At 50.3% G+C, this 26,492-nt stretch overlaps 1 protein-coding gene across 7 annotated transcripts in view; it reads right to left on the bottom strand.

Annotated features, from left to right (window-relative positions):
- CENPO (centromere protein O) overlaps nt 1-26,492 on the bottom strand; it is a 138,071-nt gene that overhangs the window by 83,308 nt on the left and 28,271 nt on the right. For all 7 annotated transcript variants that reach the window (XM_078649927.1, XM_078649924.1, XM_078649923.1 and 4 more), the window contains one exon: nt 23,800-23,969. In XM_078649927.1, coding sequence (XP_078506053.1) covers nt 23,800-23,969 — 170 coding nt within the window. The remainder of the gene's footprint in view (nt 1-23,799; nt 23,970-26,492) is intronic.

The raw sequence follows: 26,492 nt of genomic DNA, 5'->3' as shown, positions 1-26,492 counted from the left end.
CCTCCACTGGCTTCCCGTCAACAAAAGAATTACTTTCCGCCTTCTTACCCACGCACACAAGTCCCTTTATAATCTAGGACCAGAATGCCTCAACACCCGACTGTCCTTCTACTATCCCACCCGCCAACTAAGATCATCCAATCAAGCCCTCGCCGCAGTCCCGCACATCCGAAAAACCACCATGGGTGGCAGATCCTTCTCCTTCCTGGCTGCCAAGACCTGGAACTCACTCCCCACCCACCTCCGCCTTACTCAGAATCACATCTCCTTCAGAAAAGAACTGAAAACATGGCTATTCGATAAAAAGTAAACCCCTCCCTCCAGCGCCTTGAGACCCTCTGGGTGAGTAGTGCGCTTTATAAATGCCTGAACTTGAACTTGAACTTGAACTTGAATGCTTCCCCCCACCGGAGCGGGTAACGGATGAAGGGGAAGTAGCACCTCAGGGCCTAGACCCGGCCGGGCCTTTGGTCGCGGAGGAAGACTGTTGACCACCTCGGCCCCTCTGGCGCTTTTGGAACGGTTTCCGCTGGAACTGCTGCTGTCCAGCCTGTCGACCTTGCCCTCTGCCTTGCGCCCCGTACCGCCTCTGGAACGGGCGGAAGTTCTTTTTCTGTTCCTTAGGCTTTTCCAACCAGACAGCAGTCAGGGTTTCCGCCTCCACCTTCATGCGGGCCATCTCGTCGTCCGCATGTTTCCCGAAGAGGGTCTCGCCCGAAAAGGGTAGGTTGGCAACTCTCTGCTGCGCCTCGGGCTTCAAGGATGTGAGACGTAACCAGGTGTGGCGCCTCAGGTTGACCCCCATGGCAGTACCCGTGGGCTGCCAAGAGGGAGGAATCCGCAGCCGAGCTCATCACCTGGTTGGAGACCAGCAGTCCTTCAGCAAGGATCTCTTGGAAATCTTCCCTTTTTTCCGGGGAAGGTGTTCCGAGAACTGGTGGAGGGACACCCACAGAGCCCGATCGTAACGTCCCAACAGTGCTGAGGCACTCGCGGCCTTCATTGAGGTGGAGGCCGTCCCGCAAACCTTCCTGCCTGCCGAATCCATCCAGCGGCTCTCCTTGTCAGGAGGCACTGTCGATGACGGGGTGGTGGCGTGCTGTTTTCTTGCTGCCGTCACAATTACCGAGTCAGGCGCGGGATCCACACGAAGAAACGCTGGGTCAGAGTCAGGAGCCTTATATTTCTTCTGCAGCCTTGAAGGTGCCAATCTCGTAGCCGCAGGGGTGAGGAACAGCTCCATGGCAGCTTCCACCAGCCCAGGCACCAAAGGGCGAGATAACTGCTTCTTGTGCAGCGTTTCGCAAATGACGGAAGTCAATGGCGCGGGCACAGTGAGCGTGATGCCCAGCTTAGTTGCCCCCTCGCAGCAACACGTCCTGGAAGGAGACTATGTCGTCTACTGGAAACACCCTCGTCCGAGGGGAGTCCGACATGGTAGGTGAATAGTCCCTGGCACAGGATGAATCCGTGTGGCGGGACCTTGACCGGTCCCTCCTGTGGCGCCGTCTGGATCTCGTATTAGAGCGACGGCGACTCCTGGATCTATCCCTCTGTCTGGAGCGAGATCTCGACCTCCGTGGCCTCGGACGGTCCACGGGCCGTAGCGAAGGGAGCTGTGGAGGCAGAAACGGGAGCCTAGGTTGTGGTGGCCCCGTAGGCGGCGTCGGGAGATGTGGTAACAAGACCGACCTCGGCAGAGGTGGCGGTGTAGGAGGCGGAGGACGATGCGGAGGAACAGGCGGTGGAGGAGGCGTCGGATTACGTGGAGGAGAGTCCTTGGGTAACGGAGGAGGTGAAGGTGACCTCGGCTTGGAGGGCAAATAGACCTGTGAGTGCTCCGAGCCCGGAGACTCTTCCCCTATCCTTTTCTTCGCCGGACCTGAAGGTGGGGACCTCGAGCCCGTACCCCTGGTAGCCGAGCTACAGCGCCGCCGCGACTGTGGACTCGTGGCAACCGAGGACTCAGTCCTGGCTCTGGAACGCCTCCTGGAGGACGATGCTTTAATCCTCAACGATGATCGCCTTCTCGACATCGATGATCGCCTTCGACGCCGAACGTCGAGTCGACGGTAAACGGAGGTGACGCCTCGACAGCGAGCGCCTGCGTCTCCTTGAACCCTCTCGACGTCGATGATGGCTCGAAGATGAAGCAGTGCTTCGACCTCGTGACGGGGAACAGACAGTGGTCATTCCTCTCGATGCTGACGACGAGGCTATCGATGCAGACGGAGACCGGTGGCGTTTTCTGGCCTTCTCCTTACTGGGGAGCCCCCCCAGAGGCCGAAGCACGGGCAGAGGAAGAGGTCCCTTCCTGCCCAGACCCACCAGGACCCTGCTACTTTCTTTGCTCCAGTCCTTGGAGTCTGATCTTCTGTCAGTTCTTCAGGGTCCTGCTGGAGAACTGCTGGCAAATCTCACAAGTCCCAGGAACATGAGAAGGAGGGAGACACAGGATACACACCCTGTGTGGATCCGATTTTGCCTTTTTCCTGGCACACTCTGGGCATTTATCAAATAAGGCAGGCATATTTGACAAACAAAGTGCCAAAAGCACCAGAAAGCTCCGGCAAAGTGAAGCAGAAGCAAAAATATGTTGAGTGAACACACTCTAACACTTTAAAAGTGCCAATAATTACACAAAACACCCAAAAAGGGAGAGCTCAATGCTCCAGGGTCCTGCTAGCAGGAGCCGGAAAAAAGAACTGAAAGTAAAAGGAGTGGGCTGTGCATGCTGGGATATCGAGGTTCTCTAGAGAGTTTCTTAAAGGCACGGTACCCCTTTTTCAGACACATAATGGCAGCCTATGGAGGCTTGTCTGTCCATCCCTTCCTCTCTATCATTTCAAGGATTTGGTGAGGGGAGGAAAGTTTCTCTAAAGGGGGAAACTTGACAGATTGTGTTAAGTGTGTTAGTAATATCCTTGGCATTTCTAGTTGAAGTACTGGACAGAGTAGCCTTGTAGGTACAGGCTGCATTATTGTCTTTAATTTTCTCTTCAGTGTCTACGCAGGACTGCAATAAAGACAGCTTAAAAGATTATTTTTGATTGCTCCGGGGTCCACGCACATGGGCGGGACTATTCACTAGATTATGACTATACACAGAGATCCCCTACTACAGAAATCACCCCTTCCCAAGACCTCTGCGACAAGCTTGGAACCTACTTCCACCTCAAGATCAAAAACCTCTACGACAAATTTGTCGACCATCCACCAAACGCCACAGCCGGCCCCCCAGAGACGCCACAGTCGGCTTCCCCAGAGACACCAGCCAGCCCACCATCTCCAACTGAACACCGATCACGACCAAAGACACTGCCTCAACCATGAAGGGCATCCACTCGGAGGCCCGCGCCAAACCCTGCCCTTCTCACATCTACCACCAAGTTGAGGCCGCCTTCGCACCTGAACTACTACGTACCATCAACACCACCTTGAAAACAGGCACCTTCCTAGAAGACTGGAAGCGCACAGAAGTCAGGCCCCTGCTTAAGAAGCCCACGGCTGAACCCACCGACCTCAAGAACTACCGGCCCATCTCGCTCCTCCCATTTGCAGCCAAAGTTGCAGAGAAAATAGTAAACAGGGAACTGACGATTCATCGAAGAGAATGCTGTCCTCACCCAGTCCCAATCCGGATTCCGAAGCAACCACAGCACCGAGGCCGCCCTACTCGCCGCCACAGATGACATCTGCACCCTCCTGGACCAAGGACACTGCGCGGCCCTCAGCCTACTCGACCTACCAGCGGCCTTCGAAACCGTCTCCCACCGCACACTAGTCGCCAGACTACACAACGCCAGCATACAAGGGAAAGCCCTGGACCGGATCCGATCATTCCTCACCGGAAGAAGCCAAAGGATCAGACTGCCACCCTTACTCTCCGATTCCATGAAAATCACCTGCGGAGTCCCACAGGAGTCATCACTGAGCCTGACCCTCTTCAACATCTACATGGACACTCTCGCAGCCATCGTCCGACAACACGGCCTCAACATCGTATCCTACGCTGACGACACCCAGCTCATCCTCTCCCTCACCAAAGACCCCACCACCTTGGAACCATCACTTCAGCATGGGACAACACCTGGTGGCCAACCGCCCTCGGGAGTCCACCTACCCCCTCAGACAATGGCAAAAAACTGGCCATTGTACTCAACTCATCACTCACCATGAACAGACAGGTCAACACCGTCACCTCCAGCTGCTTCAACACCCTCAGCATCCTCCGCAAGACCTTCAAATGGATCCCCCTCTGAGTCATGGAAGACCGTCACCCACGCACTCCTCACCAGCAGACTTGACTATGGAAACTCGCTCTACGCTGGCATCAACAAGTCCCTACTCCGTAAACTCCAGACAATACAAAACACAGCCGCCAGACTCGTTCTTGGCATCACCCGGCACAAACACATCAGCCAACACCTACAAAGACTACACTGGCTCCCCATGGAGAAGAGAGTCACCTTCATCCTCACTCAAGCCTACAAATGCCTACACAACAACGAACCCAAATACCTAAATGACAGAATCAACTTCCACGTACCCAAAAGAAACCTCCGATCTTCCATCCCTCCACTGGTCGAAACCCAGCGCATCCACAGATCCAGAGCAGGCGGAAGACCCTTCTCTCACATTGAAGCCAAGACCGGGAACAAGCTACCGGCAGACATCAGACGCGCCCCTCCCTGAACACCTTCAGAAAGACCCTCAAGACCTGGCTCTTAGGCCTTGAGACCCTCACGGGTGAGTAGCGCACTTACAATTCCCCTGATTGAGGGGGGGGGGCGAGGCTAGCCAGCCATGATGGCGGTCGGCTGTCGATAGAGCTACGGAGTCATCCCGGGAATTATTCCTGAGTCCGGGCCTCTACGAGAGCCCGGATTTGCGCACAGGCAACCAGAGTGGTGTGGATATCCCTGAGAAGGATCGGCGCTTGAACATATGTCTGCCCGAGCCGGGACATGGCGATGAAGGAGCAGGGCCTGTTGCGGCACCCCGCGTCTATAAGCCGGGGACTTTGGTACTGGCTGAAGTGAAGGGAGACGTGGGCTGCCTGGGCGGAAGCGACCAGTGAACAGATAGAGGTCTGGTTGCTCTGTGAACTGCGACAAGGAGTGTTTGGAGGCCACGGAGCTTGTGCGGAGCAGTGCCGCTGGATTTTTGGAGCGAGGGCGAGGCTCGGAGAAGGATCGCTCTGCGGTGGTGAAGAACCGCGGGGCCTACGCGGATTCTGGCGCCAGCTGCCGGCCCGGGGTCCGTCGAGACCCGCAGCCGAGGATCATCTTGAGACAGGGGACGGCCGGTGTTGAGAGGTGACGATGGGCTCAGAGTGAGGGGGGGTGCGGATTGGCTCCCCCCCCGGATTATTGAATACGACCGGAGCTTTACACTTCAAAGGCTCTGAGGGCCGTGATTCCCCCTCTGCCTGCAGTGTGGTGACTTGGGGACCAGCGCGGGCAAACCTGATTGCTGAGGACTGGCCTGGGTACGGAGGAGAGATTGATGGCCTGTGGCGGGCTGTGACAGACCCAAGAGGTCCTCCTGGCTGTTAGTGGCGATACCTGGCTGTTAGTGGCGATACCTGGCTAGAGGACGGTCGGGGCAGGTGCCTAGACTTTTGAAAGGGACGGCCTGCTCATGATGACTGAATGATGATGTCTCCCCCCCCGGAGAATTGGCGATAACGGAGGGCTTCGGAGACGGTGGGCTGCTGAGAGCTGGGGCCCTCCTCCCCCTGTACTAAGTGAGCAGTGGCTGTAGAAGCACCCTTACACACCGAGTGGACGGGGCGGCGGGGTCACAGTGGTGGTGCCGCCGCCCGGGCTTGGCCTCCGTAGATTAATCCCCCTTTGCTTCTTTTGTCGCCGCGCTTTTGCCCCAACACTGCGGCCTGATCTCATTACTGCACGGCTGTCTTTGCCTTGAGGCGCTACACCCACAGTAGCTGGGAATTACTGATCTTGGTAGGGGGCCGTCTTGGAGTCTATTCCTATGGCGGAGGAGACTACATTTGGAACTGCACGGGGTCAATAACCCCTCCCCCCCCTCCAACCACACCCTTTTTCGTTTTTCCTCTGCTGTGGTATCATGGTCCGGAAAGGAGTCAATGAACTGGAGAGCCTGGGGGATCGAGAGACGACTCGAACCGGGTCGGGCGGCAGAGATGGAAGGACCCCGCCCAGGACCGCAGGTTCGGGCAATGCTGGGGAAGCACCAGCGGACAAGCTGGACTTAATTTTGAAAGAGATACGAGACTCCAGAACGGCGATGGAGCAACAGCTAGGTGCCCTAACTACGAACTTATCCCTTTTAAAGGCAGACCATGGTAAATTGGCAGATAAGGTAAACGATCAGGGTCTTGTCCTTGCAGATCTCACACCGACAGTGGCTGATCACACTTCCTCCATACAACAGCTCCAGCAGCAGGTGACGTCACTGGCGGATCGAGTGGAGGATGCTGAGGGGAGAAACCGACGCAATAATATACGTGTCATAGGCCTGCCGGAACGATGTGAAGGAACTTGTGCTGCGGACTTCATGGAACAGTGGTTCCGGGACCATGTTGCTTCAGAGGGATTGTCCCCATACTTCTGTGTGCAGAGAGCACACAGGATCCCGACGGGCCGGCCTAGACCTGGCCGACCACCCTGACCACTGATAGTGAAGATTCTTAATTATCGAGACAGGGATGTCTTACTGCAGAGGGTGCGGGAGAAGTCACTGATCCAGTTTGAGAATCACAAAATTTCCTTATACCCAGATTATACTGCTATGGTCCAGAAACAGCGCCAGTCGTACCAACAGGTGAAGAGGAAACTACAGAAGGCTGGGCTGAAGTTCGCACTCCTTTTTCCTGCCCGGCTGAAAGTTATCCATGAACAGAAGACACACTTTTTCGAAAGCCCCACGGACGTGGAAGAATGGATGGAAGTGATGGACTTAGGGGAGAGCCAGGACCCTGTTCAAAGTCGATCCGGTCCGGCTACTGAGGAGGAGTCCGGTCAGGAGGAGAGGAGGTCCATAGCGCCTGGAGGAAGGAGTTGACGCCCGGGCCCATCGCGAAAAAAACGACCAGCTGGGAGCGCTGGCGACAGCGGGTGCCTTCCGTGAAGGCACAGAGACGATTGGGACTGACTCTGAAGACAGTACGATTCAGTCAGACTCTGATCGCAGTGTTGTCCTGTTCCCTACTATCACACCCATAACCGCTGATGATATAGTTGATAACTGAAGAGGAGGAAGGTCCGGTTTGATATGAAAACGTGGTGTCAGTATGGGAAGTATCCTTTTTTAGGTCTCGCCCTGCGAAAGCGCGCGAAGCGCGTTCTCACTGCGAGAACTATAGTCGTCGTGTCAGCTTCCAACGAGCCAAAGTGGAGACAAGAGATGTGCACGTGCAGCATTGTAGAATGGGTTTTGGTCACGCGCGTGAGCTTCTACCGTAGACAGCATGGCAGAATCAGATTGAGGCATGCCGGAATCGAATCAGGTCGCGCGTGTGAACACACGCTCCGATTCCGGCATGCCTTCAGTCACCATGATAAATTCAAATCGAGGACAAGAGCGGGACATCAGGTAGTGGTGGCCAGTTGTTTGAGCCTACGGTGAGACACCCAGCAGAAGCAGTCGTTTACATGTGGAAGATAGCTTTTGCTTCACTGGTGATTCGGCGTTTTGGTTGGTATCTGGCTCATACTGAACACATGCTCGCACACACACAGCCACACATATACACACGCACACACACAGCTACACCCACACACTCGCACATACCCCCCCCACTTACCGGCTGCACCTTCACGCAGTCCACGGGGTACATGAGGCAATGCTCCATGATGCCGCCCCCGGCCCGGCCAGCATGTGGGTGGTGACGGTGGATCCCTCAGGCAGTGCTTCCAACTGCAGACCCTCCTCCTGGTAGTCCTGCTCCTGCTGGGCTGCTACGTGGCGCCCTGTAGGAGACACGCGCTGTGACGCGTCTCGCGCTGTGAACACGCGCGTCTCTTCTCGCGCTCCACCACGCTTTCACGAGCGAGAGCGCCTTCCTTTGTATCAGAAGCGCTGTGTGCCTTCCAGCACTGATGCGTCACCAGACTCAGATAACACCCCCCTGAACCCGCCCCCACTACTTGGCGGTAGAAGCAGCAGTGTCACAGTTAACTGCCGGTGCCATCTGCCGATTTTACTCTATCCCAACGCACCGATTTTAAGGGGGTGTGGTGTACAGTACCCTGGGGCGCAGATGGTATTGTTGTGGGTGCTAAAATGAGTATTCTAGGGTCTATGCCGCGGAGCGGCTCTTTTTAATCTGTGAGCAGTGGAGCCTGTGCTGGGTGCACGGCTCCACAGCTCTCCTGCCTGGCCCACCCCTGGCTCACCTGCAGCCCGGAGTGGCACCGCCCATGCCCGTCCTGCTACTGGTGCTTCACTAGGACACATGGCCTCCACCAGTCCCTCCCACGTGATGCAGAAATAGTACATTACACACCAGCCTGCACGCCGGCTTTCTCTCCTGCACGCACCACACCTGTACCTGCCAGCCTTTTCGCAGAGCTCTGACCTGTGCCCTCCTCTAACAGCTCCGACAGCCCACCCATCATGGCCCAAAACCAGCACTGCAGTCAGCGGTTCCCCAGGGGGAAATGGAAAGCTCAGGAAAGTAGCACTCATCACCGGCATCACAGGGCAGGTAAGAGTGTGGGTGCAGCATTATTGCATCTAATATGGCCCGACTTAATGTTTTCTTTTAACTTACCTGTGCATTCCTTTCCCATTAACGACATATGCTTCCGTTCCGGGGTTCACATCCAGTTTAAAGCTGCTTTCTGGAAGCTGTAGTCTTATTTAACATCAGCTGAATTGAGCTGTTGTATTGCATGATTATATTATTCAAAATACACAGATATTGTAAATATGTGTTTCTGGATGCTTAAAAGATCATATTCCGCCCTCTAGGACAATTGTGGTTTGGCGATGTAAAGCAGATGTACCATCTATAAAGTCCCGATAAATTAAAATCGAGGACAAGAGCGGGACATCAGGTAGTGGTGGCCAGTTGTTTGGTGTGGTTAGTTAACTAGTGTGAGGTCTTTACTTATTCTTTTTTGTAGCCCAGGTTTTATTTATTAAAACCTTTTTTTTGACTCATCACCTGCTGCTTTTTTTTTTTAAGTTTGACTTGTTGACAAGCAGCAGCACATGTGTGGGGCCAGATGGTGTCCCTCACTAGCCTGCAGCGGGTGACAATAAGTGTCTCACGGCCCTAAGCAGGTCAGATGCAAAAGCTGTTTCAGGTGAGCACTGATATGGGGTTTGGATAATGGGATCAGATGTCTGTCCCTAAAGTTCCACCTAGTTACCGAGCATCTCTCCCACTAATTAACGACGCGCACCACCCTGCCTCAGATGGAATAAAAAAACAATTAAAGTCAGCGCTGTTGCCATCTGGGCAGAGCCCGCACATCCCAAATGAGCGGAGCTCGCAGAGGTGCTCCCTCGCCCGGGCGGACCTTGGGAGGCAGCGAGCGCGCCTCCTAAGCTGAGACTCCAAACAGAGGTTCTCTGCCAGCTCTCCTCTTCAGAGAGGTCAAAGCAGCAAGGGCTACCTGCATGGCCCCTCGCAGCACAAGCCGTGACAGGTTTCCTGGCTTCAACTGCGATCACATTCCCACTCTGACACTGGAATGTGCTAACTGCCAGTACTTGTTGCTCTCCTGCGATCCTTTCCGGGAAAAATTCCAGATTCTTCAGTTTCTTGCCGCAGTGCATGATGGTAGTTCATTCTGAATTGCCAATGCTGCTTTAGGGAGAGGAGAGATCCCGCCGGCTTGCCTATGCAGGTTCACGCTCAGCCGCAGGGGCCAGCCCCACATCTATTCATCATAGCCTAGTGCATCGGCGTCATTTGGCGCCAGGGAAGTGTAAAAAGTAATGCTTTTAGGAGAATCTTGAATTTTTGGAGAATGCTGCTCAAATGCTTCCACGAAAGCCGGATACGAACCTTATATAGGCCGAAAACAAGTAGGCCTCAAACTTTCTTATCTTTCCGCTTTGTACTCTGCATAGTCAGCCTCAGACCTTCCTGTCCTTTCTTTCAGTACCAGATCGGCATATCCACCAACTGGCTGTGGGTACAGCCATCGGAGAATGGGCCATGCAGGCAGGGCCGGCTTTAGCGCTGGTGGCACCCCATGCAACAATGTTTGTTGGCCCCTCCCCCAATGACCACCTCCGCCACAGATTCCCTCACTAACACCCTTTAACAGTGCACCTTAAGTCTCCATAACCACTTTCTCCCTCATGCATTTCTTTTGTTTTATAGCGCCAATCATACCAGTGCAGGGTGTTAGAGCACTTTACGTCACACACACATTACAGAGACACACCATCCATCCCCCTCTCCATCCATCCATCCCCCCACTCCATCCATCCATCCATCTCCCCACTCCATCCATCCATCCATCCATCCATCCCCCACTCCATCCAACCATCCATCCCGCCACTCCATCCATCCCCCCCACTCCATCCATCCATCCATCCATCCCCCCACTCCATCCATCCCCTCCACTCCATCCATCCCCCATCCATCCATTCCCCATCCATCCATCCATCCCCCCACTCCATCCATCCATCCCCCCACTCCATCCATCCCCTCCCCTCCACTCCATCCATCCATCCATCCCCCACTCCTTCGCTATCATCTTGCAAATCATCTTTATACACCAATACAGACTTTGCAAAAAATTTAATGCAACACATTGTCATATACAATGCCAATAACTCAAACTTTAATGCTGCGAGACCTATTGCATTGCAAATGCTTGTTGTACTAGCAATAACTATTAGTCTGTTTTGAACTTATGTCCCACCAAGTACACTGTGCTGAATGTTGCTTGGGATGATACCACACTGAATCGACATAGAACTATGGAGGTCCCATACTTGATACCCTATAAGCAATATTAGTCGTACTGTTTGGTTTCCTTCTTATGGTCCATTATGTACAACTCAGGGAGGGAGAGAGGATTGTGATGGAATGGGAGGAGATACACATATAGAGGCGGCGGATGTGCCTGGATGGGAGACTCCCTTTATAGACCCACCTATTCATTCTGGAGGTTCTTTCCCTTATCCCCACATTGCTGTGCCACTTGCTATTCCACATCCTGGTTTCCCGGGATGCTATTCCGTAGAGCCAACGGAGCTGACCATGAACAATGCCGCATTGGTGCGAACGCTTGACCACCCCCCCAATGGCGTATGCACCATAATTTGGAAGAAAATGGTTGTTATTCTAATGTTGGGCCAAGCGCGTATTAGATGCTGTGCCAAGTTTGGTTGGGTTTTAGTGTTATTGTTGGGATGTAGGGGCTCCAGGTCGCTTCACAAAATGGAGGATACTTCAGGGCTACTGGGACTTTTACACAGGATAGAAGACGCACATGGCTGAGAACGTCGGGACACACCAATTTCTCACCTGGAATGTGTGGGGTTATGGGGCAATCCAAAAACATTACTGGGTCCACTCCTTCCTTCTTAGGCGCAATATACCGATTGCATTCCTTCAGGAGTCCCACCTTACTGACACGGAGTCACAGAAACTGAGAAAGAAATGGAGGGGTGCGATCTACTCTACTACATACTCAGCCTTCTCTAGAGGGGCGACTATATGGGTCTGCCATGGAGTACCGTTTGTGGAAGTGGAAAGGAGGGTGGATGACCAAGGCAGGTACATCTTAGTGAAAGGTACACTAGATGGGAAGTTGATCGTTTTGGGAAGTGTATATGCACCGAATTACGACTGGGATAGGTTTTTACACACACTGGGCTTGGCACTTTCGGACTGGGCTGGAATACCCTGGGTGTTGGGAAGTGATTGGAATGCGGTTCTAGATTTGAGTATGGATAGGTCACATCCTCCTTTACAGGCCGCTGGAGCGACCAAGTTGGCTGACCTTTTTGCTTCCTTGGTCGAGGGTTGGACGCTAGCATATACATGGCGGGAGTTCTACCCCACACACAAAGAGTATTCGTTTTATTCCCCTTTGCATAATGTACATACTAGAATCGATAGGTTTCTGTGTTCACGGCCGATAATTACCAAAGTGGGGAAATCAGAATATTTAGCAAAAACGTTCTCCGATCACAGACCCTTAACTCTTACACTCCTTTAGGGTAGAGTGCCGACTTCGGTGCCTACCTGGCGACATAATCCTTCCCTCTTGGAGGATCCCCCCTTTCGTGCAGTTCTGTCAAATGCCCACAATGATTATTTTAGAGTGAATTGGAATTCTGCCTCTTTGAATCTGGTGATCTGGGATGCCATGAAGGTCGTGATCAGGGGTGCAGCAATAGGACAATTGGTGGGAGCCAAACAAGAGATTCATAATAAACTCTGTGAAGTAGAAGATCGGTTAAAGGTCCTGGAGCGAGAGGCAAGTCTCAATCCGGGGAAGAAGGGGGCATAACAGGCAGGATACATCGACCATGCAGAAGTATTAGAAACACTGAGGATGATAGACCATAAAGAATACTTATGCCGTCAACACACGGAAGCTGATAAGTCAGGCGCGCTACTGGCCAGACTGGTACGGGACCAACAGGACCCACCGACCATAATGCAGATACGAGACCGGACGGGTACCTTAGTCTGTCCACAAGTAGAGTTGAACCAAGCCTTTTTTGCCCATCTGAGGGGCCTCTATGCATCCATAGACTCAGGGGATTGAATACAGATGGCTGACTTTTTGAGTGATCTTCCCTTCCCTGTCCTATCGGAGGACGTACAAAAGACGCTGGAGGGCCCTATTACGCAGCACGAGATATGCGCCGCGATCAAGAGCCTCAATCGTAATAAAACGCCTGGTTTAGATGGGTTACCAGTAGAGTTTTACTCGACGTACTCGGATACCTTTGTCCCGGTGCTTGAGAAGATATATAAAATAGCGTTTGGGGAGGGTTATTTGCCGGATTCGACCATGCAGGCCCTGGTTACATCTATACCTAAGCCGGGCAGAGATGCTCTGGACATGGCCAATTATAGGCCTCTTTCCCTCCTTTCGACGGAATACAAAATCCTTAGTAAAGCCCTGGCTCTGCGCATTCAGCCTCACCTCACTACGCTCATACATCAGGACCAGTGCGGTTTCCTTCCAGGGCGCAGTACTTCATTGAATATACGTAGATTGCATGCCTTGATGTCGTCCTCGCCTCCGGTACTCCCGCGGGCAGGTTGTATAGCGCTTGATTTGCGGCAAGCATTTGACTCTCTGTCCTGGGTGTTCATGTTTGAAGCGCTCAAACGTTATGGATTTCCATGCACCTTGATACGCTGGATTACGCTTATTGTACACTAACCCTACGGCCAGGGCGCGCACGGGCAGGTATATCTCCGAATGCTATGCAGTGCATAGGGGTACCCGACAGGGTTGCCCCCTGTCCCCAATTTTATTTGTGCTGGCACTGGAACCTCTAGCGTTGGCATTAAGAGACACTTTGGAGCGGAGGGGCATCCCGGTACGCTGATGATAGTAATTTATTTACAGGACCTAGAGGCAGACCACACGGCGTTCTCCACTATTTTCCAACAATTTGAAACTATATCGGGTCTCGCGATTAACCCTGGAAAATCTGTTGGATTCTTCTTTAGGGAAGGTGTGCAACCATCTCATATCCCCTTTGGAACGTATCTGATTCCGGTAGCTCCGATATCTTTTAAATATCTGGGCATACAGGTATATAGGAAGCCTGAAGACCAGATTGACGGGAATATTAAAAATCGGCCATTACACGACTTCGCAATAGCGTGGGGTTTTGGACTTCACTACCACTATCGGTAATGGGCAGAGTTGCTCTTTCTAAAATGATTATGCTCCCCCGCTTATTATATTATTTTGTGAATATACCGGTAATCCTACCCCAACATCTTTTTCAGTAAATCGATACTCTCTTGACTACCCTTATTTGGGGCACTGGCCGAAGACGCATTAGTTTGCGTAAACTTCAACTTGGAACCAAGTTCGGGGGACTCTGGGTACCGGATTTCAGGGGCTATTATTGCGCCAGCCAATTGCAGTGGCTATCCTATTGGGTTGCAGGCAGGAACCTACAGGTGATTGCCTTTACGAAGGAGCAGCTGGGTCGTGGGGAACTCCACTCTCTACTACTACCGAAGGCTCGTATCCAACAGAATTGCGCTCCCCTCCTACGCACGGTATGGACATGCTAGAAGAAAACCCTGTCGTATACATTCATAGTACCGCCTTATGCGGCAAATATCCCATTGTTGGGCATTCCGATACCGCAAGGGAGGCTTGCAAGGAAGGCGTTACGGCCATGGGAGGACAGCGGGGCTGGAGTAGTGGGGGCCTTTTTTGGTGACGAAGCGATGTTAGATCACGACTCCTTTATACAGATCACGGGAGCCTCTCCGAGGTTATACCTGTTATACGCCACTGTCTCGCATTATATTGAGAACACGTGGGCACCCTTAGGACTAAAACCTGTGCAACACGAACTGGTATATTTCATGTATTACATGGGGGAGGGAGGTCATCTTGTTCATTGGCTCTACACAGGGATCAGGGAACATGCTACAATCCCGCTGACGACCCTTAGGACGACCTAGGCTCAGACCTCCGGTTTGGAACGGACAGACAAGATGTGGCAGCTTATATTGGAGCACCCGAAAAAAGTTTCACGTAACGCTAAATTCAGGTTAATTCAAACGATGGTGCTCCATAGGGCCTACTAAACTCCCAAGCGAATACACCGCATGTTCCCGGATTTCCCACATTGCTGTCCCCGGTGTCAGGGAGACGAGGCTGATCTCATTCACATGTTGTGGTCCTGCCCACGATTGTTAAGTTACTGGGCTGACCGGTGTCAGATGCTTCACACTGTTACACAGGTGCTGTTCCGATGGAAGTTTTGTATTGTTTGGTGGGGATGCGCAGGAGATCCAAGTCGTTGAAGGTTCAATTAAAATTTCTAGACCTGGCCTTACTACTAGCGATTAAATGCATAACGATGAGATGGAAGTCCCCCAGGCCTCCTAGGTTCACCACATGGCAATCGGATGTAGTGCAGTGGGGTCGGGCAGAGGGTGCGGCTTTACGACGAGAGGAGGAAAGGGGACATAGGAAGCAGCCTATAGCAATGGAGTGGGACGCACTGGTACTGAAACTAGAGGGATTACATTTAGAAGTCCCCTAGGTAGAGAGGTCGCAATAATTTGACCCAATGAGTGGAATTGGGCTGTAGAAGGTGTCCGAGGCCTCCTCCCCCCCGCCCCCAGGAAAGTGTATAGGATAGTTACGCCCTGATGTTACAGCCTGACAGTCATAACGATCGGCCCTATGGAAGTTCATGTAGAAAGTTCCATAGCGACCAGGAGAGGGTGGGAGTTGCAATGAGGGTGGGAGTTTATGGTTTCGAGATCGTTGTTGCTCTTGTATGCAGTGAAATTTTTCGGATGCTGTCGGTATGAGAATACTGACCAAGGTGGGGCTGGACCTAGCCTCACTTACTTTTTTTTTTGTTTATACATTTGGTTAAGAGACCACAAAAATAAAAATATGACTGATAAGTATGCATATAATACTGTAAATGTGAACCCTTATTGCAGTCATCAATAAAGAGTTATAAAAAAAACAAAAAAAACAATTCCCCTGATTGATTGAATCACGGGAAAGGCTCGAGTCAGGGGTGAAAAAGTGGCATTCTTTAGATTCCAGGGCCCTTGAAAAAGATTGTGCGAGGAAAGTTAAGTAACATGCAAGTGAAGAAGCCATTTCTGTCCAGAACACTTCCAAGCAGCACATATTTTAGACTTCGACATACTTGCTTAGCTCTGGTGGTATGTGCCCCAGTAACTTTATGTGACATGCTTATCATGAAATGTGCAACAGGGAGCAGTGTGGAAATATCGAACTGGGAAGACATATATGTATCATTAAGGCTCCAAGTAGAACCACTATGGGGGACAAACGGTTGAGGACTCTCATGGGTTCACCAAAGGTTAAACAAAATTATGTAAATTATGAGATGCGTCTAGAAAAATGTTGCTCACAACTGAGGTAGTTTACACCCTTGCTAGGGATACGGTCTTTGTTCTTGAAGTCGAGCATGTGCTTTTGATGATGTTTGTATGACTAGACCTAGCGTATTGCATCCAATACTGTGAGGCTGTACTTTCTCAACCTCAGTGCAACATTTAGCACTCTCGATTTCATCCATCTTACAACGCACTCTGTATTTATCAATGCGTAATTATCTCTTCAGGGCTTACCTCTGAGGCCTACTTATAAGAAGACCACTGCTTACCAGTGTATTTGGGGAGATGTGCCCTGGCATTTTATGGGACAAAATGCATGACCAAGGTTTCAAAGAGGAGACAGGGTGGATTATAGTAGAGGACGTTTGTATTGTGCCAAGAATGAACACACAATGAACTTTGCGAACTGCAGGAACAGAACCCCAAGGGTCTTCACAATTCAGGCGAGATAACTTCTACCCCTCAATCCCTGCACTGTATTAATCCCAACCATGGGTCTACTTAAATGAAATGACTCCAAGATAGGTGAATGAATGATCCTTGAGTCAGGAAGCACTGCAGCTTCATTCAAAGCGGTTGCTGTTCAGGTGTGATCCACCAGAAGAGAAAGTGATGAACGTAAATGTTTGAATCTAATCTTAAAGATCATCAATTGTTCTGAGCACATTTCATGCATCATTTTGATAAATGTGCCATTCCATATACGAAGGTCTACCTCTTTTGTATTGAATTGCGAATTTCTGAATGTATGTATACTACCTCAACCACCTAATGTTTAATAACGTGTATTTTGAAGCGCTCTGATCCCCTCGTGGATCATTCTTTGACGACTACTAGTCACCTATGCTACCCATATACTACGATCTACCTCTTTTGTACTGAATGGCGAATAGCGAATGTATGTATACTACCTCAAGGAATGACAGGGAAGAGTTCACCACAGTGGTATGGGAGCACTTAGTGTTTCTTAAAATACCCCTCACACACCAAAAGGCCCCTCGGTGTCATGCTTCCTCATAGGGGTCTTCGCACCCCTCTAGCGGGATGCGGCGTGCTGCGACCTTAGACTACGCGGGAGCACTTTTAGTTTTTGACTATATGTGGTGCATGTGAGTGAGTATGTTAATTATGTGAGTGGTGGGATTTTAGTGAAGTGATTAAAAAGTACCTGGCTCGTGGGTGTAGTAGAAAAAACGTTTATTCATGGCCCCGGGCTGGCACTATTAAAAGAAGTGAAGTGCAAGGTGTGTATTGTCGTGATGATGGACAACACCTCATGTGTGCGTCGACATGTTTCGGAGGCAAAGCTCCTTCTTCAGGACAGGGGCACAACTTCCCCACCTTACTCACGTTTCACTAATGGGTACAGATGTATTAATGTTATTAACAAAAGTGAAGAGAAAACTATAAATATGTGTAGGTAAAATACAGGCTATTATGTGCCTACAGCGGTTCGGCTCAAGTAAATGCAATTTGCATGACCTGAGAAAAGAAAAAGGAAAATTATGGTCTCCCTTATCCAGGGTAGCTCAGACAGGTGCAGTCACCTGGAACAAACCATCCAGCTTATTCAGCCCTGTGGAAAAAAGACACTTACAAGACATACACCATAGATAACATAAAACACACTCTTTAAAAAAAAAGGTCTTCAGAGGTTTAAATCATACTTAAGTAATAGTGCTTGCTTGCTTCATGACTGAGGTTTGAGTCCAGCGGAGCAGCGTGTGGGGCAAGACCGAGGAGAACTTTTCCCGTGTTTGTGAGTAAGGTGTGTTACAGCATGATCACTAAGAAAGCCCAAGTAAGTAATACACCACCCTGAAACCTATATGTTTTTCCATCTAGATAGACGTTCTGAATGCTCATGAAGCAAGCAAGCACTATTACTTAAGTATGATATAAACCTCTGAAGACCTTTTTTTTTTTTTTAAAGAGTGTGTTTTATGTTATCTATGGTGTATGTCTTGTAAGTGTCTTTTTTCCACAGGGCTGAATAAGCTGGATGGTTTGTTCCAGGTGACTGCACCTGTCTGAGCTACCCTGGATAAGGGAGACCATAATTTTCCTTTTCTCAGGTCATGCAAATTGCATTTACTTGAGGCGAACCACTGTAGGCACATAATAGCCTGTATTTTACCTACACATATTTATAGTTTTCTCTTCACTTTTGTTAATAACATTAATACATCTGTACCCATTAGTGAAACGTGAGTAAGGTGGAGAAGTTGTGCCCCGTCCTGAAGAAGGAGCTTTGCCTCCGAAACATGTCGACGCACACATGAGGTGTTGTCCATAATCACGACAATACACACCTTACACTTCACTTCTTTTAATAGTGCCAGCCCGGGGCCATGAATAAAAGTTTTTTCTACTACACCCACGAGCCAGGTACTTTTTAATCACTTCACTAAAATCCCACCACTCACATAATTAACATACTCACTCACATGTACCACATATAGTAAAAAACTAAAAGTGCTCCTGCGTAGTCGTAGGTCGCAGCACGTCGCATCCCGCTAGAGGGGTGCGAAGACCCCTATGATGAAGCATGACACCAAGGGGCCTTTTGGTGTGTGAGGGGTATTTTAAGAAACACTAAGTGCTCCCATACCACTGGGGTGAACACTTCCTGTCATTTCAAGGAGGATTCCTTGTGTTTATACATATCAGTCTGTGGAGTACGAATCCTTCTGAACTACTCTACCTCCCCTCTCCTGTTTGTTTGTATGTATACTACCTCAACCATATAATTTTTAATAACTTTATATTGTAAAGGGCTCTGATACCCTCGTGGATCATGTTCGCACTATATAAAATGTTATAAATAAATAAAAAATTAAAAATTACAGGAAGTGACCAAACGTAGGCAAATCATTGTAGGCCCCCCGACTCAGAAGGCATAGTCCATTAGAAACTGCTAGGTCACATACCCTCTGAATACAGACACAAAGAATTTAGGTATTTGTCTCCTAGATGAGGAAAGTTGACGGATGCAGAAAGCAAAGAATTCTTTAAGGACAGTCTATTCATGCATAAAAATAGATTCTCTCAGCTCATAATTCACGCTCTGACCTTGACAAAGGAAAATGGGCAGATGGAAGGCATAGGAGATCTCGATGTAAGATGTAGAATGAGGTTTGAGTGTTGTCCAAGCCATCATTCTATAATCAATCATAGGACTTGTAAAGCGCGCTACTCACCCGTGAGGGTCTCAAGACGCTGAGGGGTGGGGGGTGCCGCTACTGCTCGACAAGCCAGGTCTTGAGGAGTCTTCTGAAGGCAAGTAGGTCTTGGGTCTGCTGAAAGTGGGTAGTGAGGGTGTTCCATCTTGGCGGCGAGGTAGGAGAAGGATCTGCTGCCGGAGGTCGTTCGTTGGATGCGGGGAACAGCAGCGAGGGCGAGGCTGGCGGAGCGTAGCTGGCGGGTGGGGGGTGTGGAAGCCGAGTCTGCTGTTCAGGTAGGCTGGTCCGGCGTTGTGGAGTGCTTTGTGTGCGTGGGTGAGGAGCTTGAAGGTGATCCTCTTGTCGACGGGGAGCCACTGTAGGTCACTCAGGTGGGGGGTGATGTGGCTGCGGCGGGGGACGTTGACGATCAGTCGAGCGGAGGCATTTTGGATGCGTTGTAGTCGTCGTAGGTGTTTGGCTGGGATTCCTGCGTAGAGTGCATTGCCGTAGTCCAGTCTGCTGCTGACGAAGGCCTGTGTCACCGTTCTTTTTGTTTCGGTCGGGATCTACTTGTAGATCCTGTGGAGCGTGTTGTAGCAGGAGGAGGAGACGGCGTTAACCTGCTTAGACATTGAGAGGGAAGAGTCGAGGATGAATCCTAGGTTGCGTGCATGGTCGCTGGGTGTCGGTGCTGCTCCCAGTGTGGTCGGCCACCAGGAGAAGGCTGAGGGGGTGGGTCCGAGGATGAGGACCTCCGTCTTGTCCGAGTTCAGTTTCAGACGGCTGCTCCTAATCCAGTCGATGACGGCCTTCATTCCATCGTGGAGGTTTGTTTTGGCGGTGTGTGGGTCCTTGGTGAGGGAGAGGATGATAGGGTGACCAGGCGTCCCAGTTTTGCCAGGACGGTCCCTGTTTTTCACCAGCTGTCCCAGCAGATTTCAAGAAATTTAGCTCATGTCCCGGTTTTTAGAGAGGGTCAACTAAAAACGGTGGGAGGTGTTTTCTACATTTTACAAAGCAGGGATAGTTAGCAGTTGTTTCAAGAAAGCAATTTAATTAACAGGCAAGCTATTGGGTTTAAACATAGCATTTTAATTAGGTTCTTACTGTCTGTTCTGTAATTCTCTGCCGAGGAGCGCTCTCATCGCTTAAAGTAAAAGTGTAGTCCTTCTATTTTTGTGAAATGTCCCCGTTTTTGGCTTTAAAATTCTGGTCACCCTAGAGGATGAGCTGGGTGTTGTCGGCGTAGGAGATGATGTTGAGGTCGTGATGGCGGGCCACTTGTGCGAGGGGGGCAATGTAGACGTTGAACAGCCTCGGGCTGAGGGATGAGCCCTGGGGGACGCCGCAGGTGATGTCGGTGGCATCGGTTCGGAAGGGTGGGAGGCGAACGCTCTGGGTTCTGCCGGAGAGGAAGGACGTGGTCCAGTCAAGGGCCTTCTCTTGGATTCCGGCTTCTTGGAGGCGTGTATTTAGAGTGCGATGGCAGACCGTGTCTGACAGGTCCAGGAGGATGAGGGCTGATATTTTGCCGTTGTCTCGGTGCTGTGGTTTCGTCTGAATCCGGACTAGGACGGGTCCAAGATGTTGTTGTCTTCGAGGTGGCGGGCCAATTGCATGTTGACGATTTTCTCGATGACCTTCGCCGGGAACGGGAGCAGGGAGATGGGCCGGAAGTTCTTGAGGTCCGCCTTGGGCTTCTTGAGGAGGGCGTTGATTTCGGCGTGCTTCCAGCTTTCCAGGAATGTCGCTGTTTCGAAGGAGATATTGATGACCTTCCGCAGTTGGGGTGCGATGGCTGCGTCTGCTTTGTTGAATACGTGGTGTAGGCACGAGTCTGGCGGAGATCCTGAGTGGATGGAGTTCATGACGTTGGACCAGGAGGTCAGGCGGTTGGCGCTGGAGGTGTTCGCAGGGTAGGTGGAGTCTGGCGTAGTCGGGGCGGTCATGGTGTTGATGCGGTCGTGGATGTCAGCGATCTTGCGGTGGAAGAAGATGGCCAGTGAGTCGCACAGTTCTTGTGAGGGCGGGATGTCGTTGGCGCTGGGGTTGGTGAGTTCTTTGACGATGCTGAAGAGCTCTCTGCTGTCGTGTGCGTTGTTATCCAGGCGGTCTTTGAAGGAGGATCTCTTGGCTAATCTGATGAGGTGGTGATGTCTGCGGGTGGCGTCCTTGTGGGCTGCGTGGTTGTCCGGTGTGCGTTCGTGGAGCCATTTCCTCTCCAGTTTCAGGCATGCGCGTTTGGAGGTCTGGAGCTCGTCGGTGAACCAGGTGGCTCTCTTGCTGGTGTGGCTGTTGGAGGGTTTCTTGAGTGGGGCGAGGGTGTTGGTGCAGTCGTTGATCCACTGTCTGAGGTTGCGGGCTGCGGCGTGTGGGTTGGTGGGGTCGGTGGGTGGGTTCTGGGCGAGGGTGGTGATCAGCTGGTCTTCGGTGACTTTGCTCCATGAGCGGCGAGGCAGCTGTTGGGTGCGGTGGTGCGTGGTTGGTTTCTTGAAGGTGAAATGGATGCAGCGGTGGTCGGTCCAGTGGAGTTCGGTGGTGTGGTAGAAGGCGACGTGGGTGCTTGTGGAGAAGATGGGGTCCAGCGTGTGGCGGGCGGCGTGGGTGGGTGCGGTGACGAGTTGTCTGAGGCCGAGGTTGTCGGTCAGCGTGGCGGAGTTGGCGTCGTCGTTGTTCTCAAGGTAGAAGTTCAGGTCCCCGAGGAGGATGTAGTCGGTGGAGGCTAGTGTGTGGGTGCTGGCGAGGTCAGCGATGGAGTCACTTAACTGAGCCCAGGGTCCGGGGGGGTCTGTAAACGAGTGTTCCTCTGGGGGTGGTGTTGGGGTCAGTGTGGATCCGGAAGTGCAGGTGTTCGGCGGTGTTGAGGGTGTCGTCTGCGTGGGTGGCGACCTTGAGGGTGGACTTGTGGACGATGGCTATTCCTCCTCCGATTCCGTTGGCGCGATCCCTGCAGGTGAATTTGTAGCCATCCGGGATGGCTATGGCGATGTTGGGCGCCGAGGAGTCGTTCCACCAGGTCTCGGTTAGGGAGGCCACGTCTGGGGCAGAGGTGTCGAGCAGATCCCAGAGCTCGACGGCGTGTTTGCGTGCGGAGCGGGTGTTGATGAGTATGCAGCGGAGGTGGTTGGGTCCAGTCCTTGGAGGTTTGGTGGCTCTGTCGCAGGTGAAGCTGCAGGTGCGGCAGGAGAAGGGTCCGTGGGTCAGTTTCGGGGCGGCCTGGAACCAGGTGTGGTTTTGGCCGGCGTTGAGTGCGTGGAGGGTGCTGGCGTCGTAGCGGAGTCTGGTGTTGCGGCGTCCGCAGGGTCCAGGGGTTCTGGCGCTGGGCGCGGTCCATGCGCAGACGGGCTTGCCTTAGGCGCGCCAGCGTCCGGCATATATGGGGAGGTGGGAGGGAGGAGCAGCTGGGAGGGAGGAGCAGCTGGGAGGGAGGAGCAGCTGGGAGGCGGGAGCAGCGAGTGGGCAGGGGGGCGAGTAAACAGTGGGACAGAAAGCAGAATGGGGCGCAAAGAGGGGGAAAACAGTGGCACAGAAGCAAAAACAGGGCACACAGAGGGAGAAAAACAGTGGCACAGAGGGCACAGAAACGGGGGTAGAGCACACTTACCAGCGGGTACTCGGCAGCGGCAGCAGGGGCACACAGGCGGAGCTGCATGGAGGGGGAGCGACCTACCAGGAGGGTCAGGGGTCGCTCACCTCACCGCGCAGCGTCCGGCATATGAGGAGGTGGGATGGAGGAGCAGCTGGGAGGCGGGAGCAGCGAGTGGGCAGGGGGACGGGGAAACAGTGGGACAGAAAGCAGAATGGGGCGCAAAGAGGGGGAAAACAGTGGCACAGAGGTAAAAAACGGGGCACAACAAGAGGGGAAAAACGTGTGGCACAGAAGCAAAAACGGGGCACACAGAGGGGGAAAAACAGTGGTACAGAAAGCGAAAACGGGGCACACAGAGGGGGAAAACAGTGGCACAGAGGTAAAAAACGGAGCACAACAGAGGGGAAAAACGAGTTGCATAGGGGCACAAAGAGGGGGAAAAACAGTGGCACAGAAAGCGAAAACGGGGGTAGAGCACACTTACCAGCGGATACTCGGCAGCGGCAGCAGGGGCACACAGGCGGAGCTGCGTGGAGGGGAACGACCTACCAGGAGGGTCAGGGGTCGCTCACCTCACTGCACAGCGTCCGGCATATATGGGCCAGATGCAACAGGGGGGACAGAAAAATAATCCTGCTAGATTTGTATAATAGGGACAAAAGGACAAAAAAACTCAGGTGTTCTAGCCTGCATAAGGACACAGGAATGGGGAGGGGTAAAGGACACTCTGCCCAGACAGGAGACCAAAGATACAGTTTTTCCACATGCATTCACCAAATAAAGCCACTTATATATTAGTTAAAGCTCTAAGTTCAATCTGTACACGAACTGTATCGTGGAGGTTTGAATCTCATCATCATCTTCTCAGGCCTGCATACTTTCGAAGTCAATAAAATTAGCATGATTCAGTGTTAGTTACTACTTCAGAACCAAGAAATGGCAGTGCTGCTGCTTTTAAGTTTGATTTCATAAAAAAACAATCTTACCCCAACTTCTTCCAATTTCAGTTTGTTTATGAGCTCGTCTCTTTGTTTTCTGAGCATTTGAATTCTTGCCCTAATTTCCGCAAGAGTCCGTTGCTGTGCCTTCTGTTCCTCTTGTTTCACTGCCAGTTTATGGGCCATGGACTCCAATTGCTCCAGATGAGCTAGCACACCTGTTGCAAAGCAAATAAATATTAACTAATATAAGTCATGTGGATAACATAACTACTAGGTCACCCAAACCTTTTTTTCAGTCATAACAAAATGTATTAAACAAAGTAGGCTGTCTTTTGTTCAAGGAGATTAATTGAATGAGTGTTTAATCGCACAGGATTGTTACAAACTGATGTCTAAAATGAATAAAGTTGCAGGCACCTTAATAACAATGTCTCTCTTGCCAGCAAAGCCCAATCAAGATTATAGTATTCCATAAAAAAAAGGAGAGAGAAGCAAAGTAGGATTTGATTGCACAATAACTAATTCTCAAAGCCATAGACCAACCTAACCTGTGCCTTATAGGAAAACAACAATGACTATCTTGGAGGCAAAACTCGATCCACCAGATTGAAAAGAGGCTGTTATTATTAAACCCCGCAATGTTAAGTAGACTCTACTACAAACACAGACTCGTGATTTGCATTGGAAACAAGAAGAAAAGCCCTTTGGCAAGGTTCATCACATGCATCTCTCAATAGTGAGAAACTTGAATGTATTTTTTTTGTATTTTTTTCTGGCTGACTATGCCCACTGTTAGAGAAAATACTATTTCAGGGTGGTCTTTCTTATTAAACCACAAGCAAATGACAGGGCTTCTCACTGTCTCCAAATCTGTTTGAAATCACCATAGATCCTTTAGTGTGGTATAAGATAAGAGGTAGCAGCGCCTGCCTTGCTTTAGTACCAATACTTCATTTAGAGAGTGCTATTCCTAGCCTTACATTTACAGAACTTCACATTAGCACCTAATATAAAATTAATTATACTCAATCAGTGATCTTCTACATTATAGTTAACTTAGAGATAACTTCAAATTGCTTCCTTTATTTAAATTAGTTGTAGATTATATTGGAGAAACTCGGAGAGCTCCCTCTTCTTGGAGAACAGCCAAGATAGTATTTTTTTTAAAGAAACAAAAGGCAGCGGAGGAATATGGGTCATACAGACCCATATCGCTGATTAACTCGGATGCTAAGGCCTTTGCCAAAATATTAGCAAACCGACTTTCACCCTTAATGCCTGAATTGGTGAATATGCAACAACATGGCTTTGTTACAGGACGAGACACTACTGCCCAAATAAATACGGCTATTACGGCTTTTGATGTAGCGTCAACTAACTCCACCCCACTCGGTATGGTCATGCTAGATGCTGAAAAGGCATTTGACCGAGTGGGGTGGGAGTATTTATGGGCCGTATTGGAAGCATTCGGCATGGGGGGTAAATATCTAGGGTGGATTCAGGCATTATATCATCAACCAATGGCACAGCTTAGCTATGCAGGAAAGAATTCTCTCAGTTTTCCAATAGGAAGAGGAACACGGCAGGGGTGCCCCCTCTCTCCCCTGTTATTTGCGCTATCATTAGAGCCATTTTTGAACGCACTTTCAACACAGCATGATATTGTTCCATTACAACATAGGGGGAACAATCTAAAAATTACCGCATATGCGGATGACGTAGCAATATTCACCACTGATGTAGCTAAGGCTATACCTGCAATAACAAAAGAAGCAAAAAATGTTGGCAATGTATCCGGGTACAAATTAAACATAAATAAAACGCAGGTCATCGCTAACAATAATCCTTCAACGACTGTTTTGGGCCTATGTGCTAATGCTGTATATTTGGGGGTTAAAATATCAGCAAAGATTACTGAAATAATAGACCTCAACTATGATCCATTACTAAAAGAAGTTGCTAAATCTCTTAAAAAATGGCACAAGATACCGCTCAGTTTGATTGGGCGTATAAATCTAATAAAAATGAAAGTCGCGCCCAAATTTCTTTATTTATTCAGATCAATCCCGCTACGTCTTAATAATTCTTTTTTTTTTTTTTAAACTTGACGGAATCTGCTCTAGTTATATATGGGGTTACAAAAAAGCTAGGAGAGCAATAAATCTCCTAAATCTTCCGACTGAAAAAGGCGGTTTAATGTTTCCCGATTTTAAATTATATTTTTTTGCTTCCTTTTTTGGTCGGATGCGCAGCTTATTGAGAAATGATAACTCCTTATTTTTTCATCAGTTAATGCTAGGGTCTGATTGTAAACAATTTATGGATCGAACTAATGACCCAAATTACTTTAAACGAGTAAAATTTAAGACTGCTAGGCATATTGTACAAATTTGGAAACAGATAATGATTCTTGATAAGGTATCTTATTTTAACTCTGAATTAAGGCTATGGGGGAATCCAGGACTTCCTGGAATTTTTTCAGACGGGGCTGGGACAGTATGGTCTAGCTGCGGCATTAATATCCTTGGAGATCTCTATGGCTCTGATGGACTATTAGGGTTTACCTCGCTTAAACTAATACACAATATAAGTGATAGGATGTATTTTAAATATGTGCAACTTCAAGACTTCTTTGTTCGTAAGATGAATATCAAAGAAATAAGACACTCGGACATCTTACAATGTTTGTACTCAGATCGGACTAAATCACTGATTAGTGAAAGCTACAGACTTCTGAA

The sequence above is a fragment of the Lissotriton helveticus genome, chromosome 6, assembly GCF_964261635.1.
Source record: "Lissotriton helveticus chromosome 6, aLisHel1.1, whole genome shotgun sequence".
In the NCBI taxonomy this organism is placed as follows: domain Eukaryota; kingdom Metazoa; phylum Chordata; class Amphibia; order Caudata; family Salamandridae; genus Lissotriton; species Lissotriton helveticus.
The sequence above is the reverse complement of the archived record's forward strand: the minus strand, read 5'-3'. Positions and strand labels throughout refer to the sequence as shown.